Source organism: Phaethon lepturus, unplaced genomic scaffold, assembly GCF_000687285.1.
Source record: "Phaethon lepturus isolate BGI_N335 unplaced genomic scaffold, ASM68728v1 scaffold8078, whole genome shotgun sequence".
Classification (NCBI taxonomy): Eukaryota; Metazoa; Chordata; class Aves; order Phaethontiformes; family Phaethontidae; genus Phaethon; species Phaethon lepturus.
The window spans coordinates 16,888-29,863 of record NW_010559653.1 but is presented as its reverse complement, the minus strand read 5'-3'; the positions used below and the strand labels follow the sequence as shown (position 1 = coordinate 29,863).

General features: G+C 34.9%; 1 protein-coding gene across 1 annotated transcript in view; it reads left to right on the top strand.

The window, feature by feature from the left end:
- ROCK1 (Rho-associated, coiled-coil containing protein kinase 1) overlaps positions 1–12,976 on the top strand; it is a 50,025-nt gene that overhangs the window by 25,898 nt on the left and 11,151 nt on the right. The window contains exons 18-23 of the mRNA XM_010293422.1: positions 166–260; positions 2,124–2,289; positions 3,871–3,964; positions 5,114–5,202; positions 5,511–5,699; positions 6,231–6,396. Of these exons, the coding sequence (XP_010291724.1) occupies positions 166–260; positions 2,124–2,289; positions 3,871–3,964; positions 5,114–5,202; positions 5,511–5,699; positions 6,231–6,396 (799 nt within the window). The remainder of the gene's footprint in view (positions 1–165; positions 261–2,123; positions 2,290–3,870; positions 3,965–5,113; positions 5,203–5,510; positions 5,700–6,230; positions 6,397–12,976) is intronic.

Genomic DNA, 12,976 nt, shown 5'->3' with positions numbered 1-12,976 from the left:
TACACAAGGGAAACTGGAAAGGAGCATCTCGGACAGGCAGGAAGGAGGAAATTCCATTAAAGGCAGTACTAGCATGTGTTTGGATTCGACAACCAGCATCAAAACAATGAAGAATTTCACTATGGAAATGGAATAATGATTCTCTTTTTATCCCTTCTTTTACAGACACTTTACAAAACTCAGGTTAAGGAACTGAAAGAGGAAATTGATGAAAAGAACAAAGAAACTCAGAGAAAAATTCAGGAATTGCAAAATGAGAAGTATGCCCATTGATTTCTCAACTAGACATAAGTTTTTCCATATAGTGTGGTCTCACTCATGTGATTTTAATCAGATTTAAAACGTTGAATTCCTTCAGAAAAAGATAGGTCTCAGAAGTGTTCCGTAACATCTTGTAAGATGGCAAATACATAAGATGCTACTTATGCTGACTCACAAAGACAAATATGGTTATTTATATTTGCTTTGGACTCTATTTTTAATCTCTGGAAGAAGAATGATGACTTCTGAGATTTTAGGAAGATGCAAAATTTTGAAAAAACATTCCAATTTGTGGTAATCATCTTGCTTGTGCAACAGCTTTTTTTATTTGATTATATTATCCTAATAGTTACTTGGTATATTTCTATAGCCAATAAAATAATTTGAGAAAAAGGTAATGAAAATACTTTGACTTCTAAGTTTAGTATACTTCTGATTACAACAAAACCAGTTAATCCAACAACCATTAATTGTGATGTACTATTTTGTAAGTTAGCAAATAAGGAGTGAAATCTTTTAAGCTTGTTTTTCCAATTTAGTCATTTATTTAATATACATTTCTTCTGAAGAAAGAGACTGTAGCCTTATGCATGAAGTGGAGTTTCTCAGTTCTCATGTCTGGGTCTCTCGTTCTACTTGAGCATCAGCATTGCAAAACAACCTTTAGGGAGGAGGTTTGGTACAGTGTTCCATGATGTATTTCAATGGGCTAAGAAGGGGAAAAAGAAAAGATGTTGCGCTATTAATTACGAAGTAGGAGGAAAATACCCATCTATGCAAAGCTGTTCAGGAGTAGTATGCAACTAAAAACTAAAGACTTTAAAAAAAAAAAAAAAAAGAAGGTGGGGGGAGGTAGGAGAGACTTTTCTTAACTTATTTTTATAGATTCCTTTTATTCTATTCCCTCACTGTTCTCCACAATCCTGTGTTCATCATAAATGTTTTTCACCTGGATACAACTTACGGAAATTGTTATAAACTCTGAGTATACTTCAACAGTTACCTTTTTGGAGTAGAGACCCGTATCTACCATGGATGTATGAAATCAGTGAACCCCATAGCAATACATATTTCATTGCATAAATCTCTTACTTTGCAGTGCAGGAAAGGCATCTGTCATCAGCCCATACTGCACTAATGCATTGCCACTTCCATGCTCTGAGCTGTGTCACATGTTGCTGGGTACATCTGACTCGTGGGTGCTAGACTGGCCACTGTCTTTATGAGGGTTTCTTTGCAGGCAAATATACAGGACCTTTGCCTGTACTCCAAGCAAGAGCAAGAAAGTTTGGCTCGTGTGCAGAACTGATTAGAAGCTGTGTGTACATTAATAAGATACTGCACCTAAGTTAATGCCCCTTGCCTCTTGAGCTGTAGATAGAATTTGCAAGCCTTTCTGCAAAAAGTTGCATAGGCATAGAACCACTGTATGTTTTCAGAAACTTTGTTTGAACATAAGGAAAATTACATAGTCTGGAGCACACATCTTGATGAGCTGTAATCTTCTGTGAAAAAGCAGCTAATACTGATAGGGTTAAGTATCTTTTGGTGGACCACACTGTACATGCAATTTAATTTTGTTTTTTATTCCTCAAAGGCAGGAAAATTTGAGACCTGGTTTCCTAAGGGTTGGTGTATCATGGATGATTTAAATTCTAATTGAATTTTAGTAAACTTGCTGCTGTAGCTTGTGTGGACCATCAAAAGATACAAGCATACAGAGTGTGGTTTTGTAAATCTTAAGATCTTAAGAAAGTAAGATAATGACAATTAGCTGAATGGTATAGTTTGGGTTTGTTAGTCTTTCTGAAAATTTGGAATGTTTTGCATAGGAGAACAAAATCTTAATGTCCTCTTTACAGAGAAACGCTCACTACGCAGTTGGATTTAGCTGAAACCAAAGCTGAGTCAGAACGGTTGGCACGAGCACTCCTTGAAGAACAATATTTTGAACTGAGTCAGGAAAGCAAGAAAGCAGCATCAAGACACAGGCAAGAAATGACTGATAAGGACAGCATCATAAGAAGGGTAAATTATTCTGCTGTAATTAATACCTATATATCTACCACCTGGAAACAGAAATTTATCTTTTTATTTTAATTTATAAAGTCTTGTTGTGATCATAAGTGATAACTATTTAAGTATCTAAGTTTTAGACTCAGTTGGAACCTTGAACATTTAAACCCCATCATGTGAGCTTCCAAAGAAACGTAAACTTGATGAATCCGAGATGAAGCCAGAGTGAAAATCAAGTGAATGTCTATAATTTAATTACTTAGCCTTTTGTAATTATTTCTTGTCATTTCCTAATGTATTATTTCAATCTTGTAAATTTGTGGAGTTGTGTGTTAGAGACTCTCACTGCAAAATAACTTAGTCTTTTAGAAAAATAGTACTTGAGTTTCTTCCCACTGGTAAACTATTTAAAAACAAAAAACAGACCAAACCCCAAACTGTAATTTTTTAAGATTCTTTATAGTGTAGGTCTTGAGTATTGGGATCAGGTTGATAAATGTCTTAACTCAGGAGTCTCAAACAGCAAGCCATATATAGCATAGTTGTTTTATCGTTATTGTTTTTTTCACATTTAGTGTCAGCTATACAGATTTTCTTAAGAATCCTGCGGTGTAAAACTCTGGGCATAACTGAACTTGGATCGATTGCTCAAAGCTTTCTGTTGGCGCTACCATGCATATTACATTTCTGTGTAAAGATAGCGGAAGTAATGTTTGTTACACGTGTTGTCTTCTATAAGCTTGAAATCTCCAGAATGCCACAATTTCTTACAGATTTAGAAAACTGTCTTTCTATGACATTGAAGGAATACCTTCTTGCCAATATGTTTGTTGGTTTCGAATATTCTGATAATTTTGTCAGCTTGATATGCAGTCATTTCTATAGGCTTCAAACAAAACCTTTTTTCAGGAATGCAGTTATGTCTGGTGTGTAATAGGTGTTTGCTAAGTGATTAGCTAAGTGATCCTGACTGTGTCTTCTGGCAACTAAAATATTGAAAGTCTAATAGTTTTCCTTTCCTTTTTTTTTTTTCCCCCCCAAACCTATATACATACTTACCTATGTATGCTTTGACTTAGCATAAAAATAAAACTAAATTTGGGCTGGTTTATACCTGGTTTTCATGATATATGACAATTACTTAGCAGCAGATGCCATGAATCTACTCTAGCCTTGAATGTTGGAGTGGTATCATCTATCAGCTGCTTTTCTTTCTGGATTCAGGGGATGAGACCTACAGGTACTACTTATTCCAAAATTTCAAATTAGTTGAAAATTGCCACATTCAATAACTGATAATCTAATTTTGCTTAAGTTGAGCTTTTAATTATATACTACAGTGTTGTCAGTTCTGCAGAGATCATTTGGAAAAAAAAATTCTTTCTGGGACAGGTGTATTTTGAGCCTTCTGATACCATTGTTTAAAAATTCATGTTTGAAAAGTAAGCAGATTTTTTTTTTTTTGGTATGTAATCTCAGGAAGGCATTCCAAGTTAAATGGCTGATTTAAGGGTATTTAAAATAATAGTATTATAAATATTTTTAGAATTTATGGCAAGTTCTTTATTTTATAATATGTTTGTTTTCACTTAGCTGGAGGAAACTAATAACACGTTAACCAAAGATGTTGATTTAATAACAAAGGAAAATTCAGAGATCAGTGAAAAAATTAAGAAACAGGAGGAAGGTATGTCATATTTGGAGTTTTAATTAATCTGTAATAAAGCACAATTGAATTTGAAGCGTATGTGATGAAATGGGAGAAGACGTTGCTGTTTATCTTCCCTGTTATTTTGGGCTTGATGAAAAATAATACAAATCATTGTTTTCATTTTGAAAAGATATCTTCCATGTAAATTCCTCTCTTCCTACTGTATTGCTTCTGTTTCCGTGCACTACCTTAATTGTTGAAAACAATTAAAACCTCAGCTGTCGCAGGTAGGAAAAAGTGAGTTTCTGCTCAGATTCCCTCCTCACTTTTTGAAACAAGTTAGCAGTAAGTTCCTGCAGGCATAGTGAGGAATGCCTGTCCAGTACAGCTCATCCATAGGTCTGTCTAACCCCCTTCTGCCAGCCATGCCCTCGTGTGCATGACGGTTGTTAAGGAAAAGTATTTTACTCATTTCATACTGCATACAAAGTATATATTAAAGTTTTTGTTTCTATCTCCAGTATTTACCGTAAAGCAGTATCAGCATTTCAGCTTCCTTAAGATTGCACTTAGATTTAGTTGTGGTCTCACGCATATCAGTGGATTGTCATTCTTTTTACATGCATTCTGATTAAATGGGAAATTATTACTCAGTTTACTCCCATGGTTTTGCATTTGCCCAAGCATTATAAAATCAGAATGCATGCTTTAATATCTGTAGACTGTGAGAGTAAAGTCCTTATTTGTTGTGTTGCCAGTGTTGTTGCAAACACTATGTGGGCAGGAAGGCATACAAAAGTATTTTCCCTTAGTTCTGCGTAATAGCAGGGATTGGGTGAGCAAGCAGTTTTCAGTACTTTTTAGTTTATAGAGTTTGTTACTTTTAAGTACTTGAAAATTGTTCTTTAACTGTCTGTAGTTTTGGTGGAGAAGTCTTTATTGGTGAAATGCATACTTCTAGAAACTTTGGGAACAAATCAGCAGACTGGAGGTGTGATAGCAAGTAATTTTCTATGATTACAGTAGCATTAAACCAGTAACCTTTATCATTGCAAACTGTATCTTGCACATGAAGTGACATAACAGGAAGATGGAGAAAAATAGTGGTGCAATTGTAGAAGTGATTAAGCTTAGAAATATTTACCTTGTCCTAAAATATCTCAAAGTTGAATATTATTTTAACAGAATACAAAATGAAAAAAGAGGAGGAAATCAATAATATTAGAATGCATTATGAGAAGAGCATCAACACTGAAAGAACTCTGAAGACACAGGTATAACTTTTAATGCAATTTAATAACAAGAATTACTTTGTATATTTTCAGTTTATTGTTTTTGTGCAACTAACTCTTAGTTCCTTAGAGATTAAGTTTATGTTAACCATTATGTTTAATATGCATTGTTGATATTTACAGTTGAAAGAATAAGTTTTGATGCTATGTACTTTTCAGTTTTATTTCTATCATGTGTAAGGGTCATTTATGTTGGTGAAGATTTTTTTGATCAAATCCTATAGCTAGAGGAACTGAGAAACATGCTTGCATATATAATTTTTCTTACTGGTTTTCCTTTTTCTTAACAGGCTGTCAATAAACTGGCTGAGATAATGAATCGGAAAGATTTTAAAATAGACAGAAAGAAAGCTAACATGCAAGATTTGAGGAAGAAAGAGAAGGAAAACCGAAAGCTCCAATTAGAGCTTAATCAAGAAAAAGAGAAATTCAATCAGATGGTAGTGAAATACCAAAAGGAGCTCAATGAAATGCAAGCGGTAAAATAATATTAATTTTTTTGTGACATTGTGGAATTCTCTCCACAGGAAAAATGTGTAGCTTCTAGTCTACTTGAAAAAATAACAAATTCTGTTTCAGATGTTCTAGGCTGCAGAATTTTAGTGAGGCAGAGAACTTGACAAGTGTGCAGCTGTGCTTGTTCTCATAAATTTCCCCTTTCTAAATTCTTAACTGTGAAAGTTGCTGATATATTATGAAAACTAAAACACTGAATACTCTATAGCATACTGTTTATGGAGTTTTATTTCACTGATAGATGGTCTGCTTTTCAAAACAAATGGTAATTTAGTAGATTAATCCAACTGTTTTGTACCTGAATGCATTGCTGGATGTTTGATATTTAACCTTTTTCCAAGGCTGAATGAACACTTCTACTACAATAGTTTATGCTAATGCTATCAAAAATATCTAGAGATAATAGGAAAAAAAAGTAATGAATTCTGTTTTCAGAATACTTTGCTGCCATATTTTTGGTATCACAGTAACTATACATGTGTGTATAAATGCAGCAACTAGCAGAAGAATCTACATACAGGAATGAGCTCCAGATGCAGCTGGATAGTAAAGAGAGTGACATAGAACAACTACGAAGGAAAATTTTGGACCTCCAGCAAGGAATGGATTCTACCAGTGTTGCTAGTCTCCAGCCAGATGAAACGGATGGAAATCTTTCAGGTAAGAGAAAAGCATATTTGAACTACTTGATTTTGTGCATACACATAGTTTTGGACGGTATTGTTTCGAACAAGTTACTACCTTTTAAAATCTTCTAGCTGTCTCTTTCTATATCACATCTCTGCTTCCTTTTTTTTTGTTTTAAATTTCATACGTTAGCTCACAGTTAAGTCTTAATTTCTTCTCAAGTCAATCCTCCCACTGTATGGCTTGACGTTAGCATAATTTTTATCCACTCTTGTGGAAAGAGCATCTTTGCATCTGCTGCTGTTTGAATGTAGTGAGTACAATGTGGACGGCCCAGTGAATAGAATACAGGGCCAGCACTTCCACAACATCATGATTGTATTTTATATCTTGAGTGCAAAATTGCCTTGATCTTGTCTGTTCTTACTCATAGTCATGTAGCACCTTTGGGACAAGTGGCAGTAATTGCCAATGTGAAAAATAACTGTAGGAATTCCCATAATGGTTGTATGGTACTTTGATTTAGCAGATTAAAATAAGAACAAATAATACAGCGTAGTTAGCCATTTCCATTTAGTGGCAGTTCCAGGCACTATATTTTGCTGCCCACTGTTACACAGTGTTACAGGTTAGTGAGTCCCCTCTCCACCTCCCCAATGTTTGAAAAGTATAATCAGTTAGTACTTTCACGTGATGCACTTCGGTATCTCTAGATACAGGAAAAAAATTTAGTTGTAATAAGCTGTGCTTAACAATTTCCATATGTTGGAGCTAGGTTTACTTTTTTGTATAGTTAAGTAATTTTTATAGTTCATTGTGCCGTTCTTAATAAATGGTTGTCTTACATGTTTGCCCTACAGATGTACAGTCTGATTTTTATTGTAGAAAAATATATTCAAACATACGAAAATAGAATACTATATTGGGTATTTTAAGAACTCGGTGGATAAAAGTAAATAGAAACATTTTAGGTGTGTCTCTTCCTGTTAATGCAGTTCGTGCTGCTCAGATTGCCACATTCTAGAGTTTTACCAGGGGTCTTAGAGTGTTTGAAATTTCAGGTACGTTATGAGACTTAGTATATGTTTTTATGTAGTTGTTCCTTTCTGTGTCTGTTTTGTGTCCTGTCTTCCCCTAGTGTATTTTTAGATTTTTTCATTTTTAGTTAATATTTAAATGAATCTGTTCTAGGATAATTTTTCATTCAGATAACGATACAGTCTCTTTTCTTCACAACTTCCATTCTGTCCAAGAAGCCCTTTGCACTCTGAAGTTTGATCTGTAAAACCCTCAGGTAATTGCCATCTTGTAAAGTAAATGGCTATTTTACTTCTTTTGAAAAGATCATCTGGGCCGAACTTCCATTGAAACGCAGTATTGGGAATTCTTATGAGCTATTAGATTGGTGAAGGAACATTTTTTTTCTTAGCTGTCACCTGCTAGGTGGTATTTATGAACTGTCAGTACTTCTCAGGAGTTTTTCTCTTAGATCCTAATTCTCAGTGTATTCCATTTAACTGGGGTAAAAAGGAAATTGAGGGGTTTTACTTAGTAAACTGTTTTTTTTTCTCCCTTAAAATTTCTATTTGGAATCAAGCCTTATGTTTGATAGTGTCTCCTAAATGAAGTACACTGTAGATCCTATTTTTTTATTGACAACTTCCGAATTCCTGTAAATTGAGAACTTAATTTTTCTACAAGAAAACAGACTGGATTTATTCCATGTCAAAGGGTAGTTTTGAACTTCCTCACTTTCCTTGTCAGGCATTTTCAGCATAATGGCTGTTGTGTATTACACTGAAAACACCCAATGCCTCCATCTGGGCATAGGCACCTTCTCTGTTTTCTTCTTAAAGGCAATAGTATATCAGTATGACCCTGTTGTCTCTTAGATCTTGGAAAAACTGTAGAAGTAAGCTCTGTCTGCTTCATGAGGTACATTATTTTCAGTTTTACTGCTGGAGATGTGTGTAGTCAGGCTTCTGGCTGAATGACCTGCCACTTCAATTTTGGGGCAGAAATCTTCATATGTGCAAGATCTTTTCAAGTCAGCTGTAACTTTCCCGTTGTTAATTTTAACATCACAGTTACTGTAAGTTCTTATGGTCTTCCTCTTAAACTTTTATATTCGTAAGGTCTTTAACTATTTCTTTTTTACTAGCCTTCCATTTCTCCTGTTGTCTTTTTTGCCCTTTTCTCTACACATGCCTCTGATTTTTACTGCAGTTGTGCTGCTGGTGTTACTGTGTCATACAGATAGGACCTCTTATACGTATTATTAGGAGTTCTTTAGCTTTACATCATGTTCCTACATGCAGGTTTTTTTGGTGTGGGTTTTTTTTTTTTTTTTTTTTTGAGTGAGGCTCCGAGTTGATCAGGGTCTGAAAAGAAGCAATTTAGGTAATTAAAAGAGATTGTGACAGTAGTATAGTCAGATTCCATGCATTTGTCAAAGATGCAAATAGAGGGCAGAGAAGGAGGTCACTAGCATTATACGGGGGAAACAGAAGCTAGTCTTCAAATTAGAAATACCCTGTGCCACAGAGGGAGGAAATTATCCAGCACATAGTTATTTTTCTGCAAACCAAGTAATTAGTCTTCAAAACAGAAGGTGGCATACCACAGCAGTTCATTTGCTACAACTTAGTTGTATGAAGTTGTTTGTCTTCAGCTGTGTCCTAGGTTCCCATCACTTCTATAGCCCAAACATAGGCATTCCTTCAGAGCACCTTGAATAGCATCTTGTTTAAGAGGTGGATCTGATGAGTAGGCGATAGGATTCTCTAGCTGATGCATCTGTTCTTAAGGCAAAGACATTCCTTAAAAATATTTAAGGCAAATAAGCAGTAGAATTATTAAATAAGTAATTATAGTATGATTTATTCATTTTCCTGTCACAGTAACAACATCACCAGGGAAAGAATGAAAACACAAAATAATGTAAACATATAAAAGAATGATTCCATGATCTCAATTCTGGTGATGGGCAGTCTCTGGTTTAATTGAGAAAAAGCTTGGTATGAAATGGTGTGATAGTAATGTTGGTGGAATTCCAGAGAGACTCCTGGCGCTCAGGCATTTTCTGTTGTCCTCCTGCATGGCAGAGAGGTTCAGGCTATGGGGTAGTGTCTTGTCTAATCAGGGAGCTTAGGTTACTAGCCACCAGAGAGGCTACAAGAGTAGAATTCATAATTTACAGGAAGTGCATCTTGTAAAATTTTGGAGTCAGAAGGCTTTGCGTTCTTAGAATAAACTCAAGGTAGTGCTAAAATGAATTCCTAATACTCAGAAAAGCTTAAGGAAAAAAATTCTGTATTTGGAGGTAGATACAGAGAAATCATGTGGTAACACACCTTACAGCTGAATCTTACTTGGAGGTGGTTTCTGTCTGTTGTTGAGCTAAATACCCCCTCAAGTTCTTGTAGCTCCCAGGGCAATTTACACTGCTCGCAAGGTAGGGATTTTGTCATTTAGACAATCAGGCTATTCTCAGGCTTTTGCTTCACCAGATGGGAAAGATCATGACTTGGAGGAAGGTTTTCCTTATATGCAATTCTACACATTTTTTTGGAACTCTCACTCCTGATTATTGATTCAGATAGCGGCTCCTGTCTCAGCTGATGTCTCCAATGTTAAAACCTTGCTGAAATAGTTGCTTTTTATGATGCCTTTGGAGTGCCTCTTCCTCTTGGCTGGATTTAGGAAGTCTTCATCTTTACATGATTTTAAACAGAATTCTTCTTTGTCAAGACAAAACATAATCAGAAACTTACAGGGTTTTTTTCCTAATTGCTATAGGACACTTAACCTGTAGTGAACTAATTCTTTTCATCTGATTGGCAAGATATTTTAAGCAATTGAGCTGTTCTACAGATTTAACTGCAGCACATAATATTTTACAGCGTATGTTATAAATCATGTTGTATACAAAGATAGGATGGAGTAACAAATGTGGACCATTTAAGCCAACAGTTTTTTTTGGAATATGGGACACAGAGTCAACTTTCTGAAATACCTGCAAGTAGTCATCACCTGAATGAACCTCAAAGCAAGATCCAGCCAACAATCCTTGGTGAGATCCGCATGAAATTATAGTAAGATGGAAAGAATCAAACGGGAAGGATGGACTGGAAAGAATTAGCAAGGGAGTATCTCCAGGTTTTTGGTTATTATGGAAGAGTCTGAGGAGTAGGAATTCTTGAACATCGGAAAGAGATGCTCTCCTACTCATGAAGGCGCCTGTATTGCTTAGCTCCAAAAGAACAAAAAATCTCATATATTGGTACAGTCATGGTTGTCTTGTGTGATTTTACTGAAGACTTACTGTTAGAAGTCACGTTTATCATACTGAATCACAATGAATACTGACAATATGAATACTGACCATGAAGATGTTTAGGATGCAAATCCATGTTTTAATATATATTCAGAGATCATTTTAAGATCTGTAGCTTTCATGGAATTCTTTCTTCATCTTCTATTCATATCCAGCTAGCCATCAGATATTTTTGAGGCCTATCTTGGATTTTCTGGATTGGAAATATGAAGTATCAATTCTGGGATTCTTTCCAAAATACAGGGAAGTTGTCAGGCAATAAATAGTTTTGAGCCTATTTTTAAAGACAGGAATAGAAGATTCTTTTTCATGGCCTAGATAGCCCATATTTTCTTAATTACTTAATCAGAACACTCATAAATATTATTCTTCTGGATCAAATATTTGTGAAATGGCCAAATGAGCATTTGCAGTTGTACTAGCTAACTCTGTCAAGGGAATTAAAATGCACTGTAAATATTACTTGAGACAAACCTTTGTGGCAAGGTTGGAATGAATCTACCCTTTCAAGAGTACATTTCGTTCCAGACGAATGTTAGCTTTGTTGAAAAGGAATATATTCAGATACTGTTATTTTCAACTTCAAGACGTTATTCACAGCTGAGAAATCATCTCTCATGCAAATAGAATTTTCTAACTAAAATAGATTTGTAGTAAACAGAAAAAAAGTCAACAGATTAATTTGTAACAGCTCATCCACTTTCTACTTCCTTTGAAATTTCTTTCAGAATGTGCTGAAATAAAAGTGAACTTAGAAAAACTCCTACTCACACTGTCCCTATAAGCAGCATAGTACCTGGTGCATCTTTTAAAATTTATCATTTTTGGATCTTTCCAGATTTTCATATGCCACAATTTCCACGGATGTGTGCTTACTCCTTTTGAATCGCAGTCATCCATACTATGTGCTTTTTTAGCAGTTAATCACTTTATTTTGCAATTGAGAACTTGAGTTTTAGGACACTTCTAAAACTTCTAATAATGGAAGAATCTTGATGAAAAAATTAATCAAAATATTCAAAATAGGGTAAGCATTATCTGTGGTGCCTGCAGACATGAAGGAAATAGGTTTCCTTTTCCAAAGCTACTGGATATCAAGCACTGGGGAGGGGTCTGGGTGGGCAACCCCCACCTCCTGCAATTCTTACACAAATATGTATGTGAAGGAAATAGAAATTTCCTTCATTTTTCCAGGAAGGTTTCTTACCGGAAGGAGTTCTGTTAACATGCCTTTCTTCTAATTAGAATTTCAGTAGTTCAGTGGTTCCCCAGTATTCTGAAGTTATTCTATGCGGAGAAATGTTAGGAAATGATTGTATATTTTTAAATGTAGTCCACTTCTAAATATTGTATGCTGTAAGGCTAATGCAGGAAGGGCTTTTTTTAATGCCTAATTTTAGTGCCTTGTAGAAAGCTAGGCTGTCAGTCTCATTGTAATTTTACATAACAAAGTGTATGGACAACGTCTTTTATGTATTTAGATATGTTTTCAGAGCTTGCCGGGCTGCGCCTCACACAGCACTTGCTGGGCTACGCCTCACTTTACCCTGAAGGATAAAAGGGACCAGTAGCTCCTTCTTACATAAATATTTGTGGAGAATGTTTCAGCAAATTTTAACTTAATGTTTTTAAATTTTTCAGTGCTGCCAGTTGAGTTTACTGTAAAGAATGCATACATTAGCTGTTGGCTATATTTCTGTACTCTAAAACTTTTTTTCCAAATCACATTTTTACAATAACTTAAAAAAATAGAAATTGTTTCTCAATTGTGAAATAAACTTACAATTATGGAGTGAAATTTTGATTACTTCATTCTCATATTTACAAAATCGTGAGAATTTTTACCGTGTCATTTCAGACTAATGGAATCATGATAGCTTCTTGCTATTACCTGATTTCATAATTCAAAAAATATCTATCAAAAACCAGTATCAGTTAGCTGGAGGGGTTTTTGAAATCTATGATTCACATTAGGCAGAATACTAATTTTCTTGTGACTCTTCTTTGTATCATTGTTAAATTGTTTCAGTAGTTTCATGGCAGGAAAATACATTATTACATTACTCTTTGGAAAATTGTCCACTGAAAATTTGAATAAAATGCTTGTCTCTTATTCTTTATATCTAGCTGATTCTTCCTGCATTCCTTATTTATTTATCTCCTATGCTTATCTTCTGTGAGTAATGGGAAACCCTTGTAGCTTTGCTTGCTCTTGTGTGCGCTCTCTTTTTTTTTGTTTCTCTTGGAAAATGTGGATCTGGTTTGTTTTACTTTCTG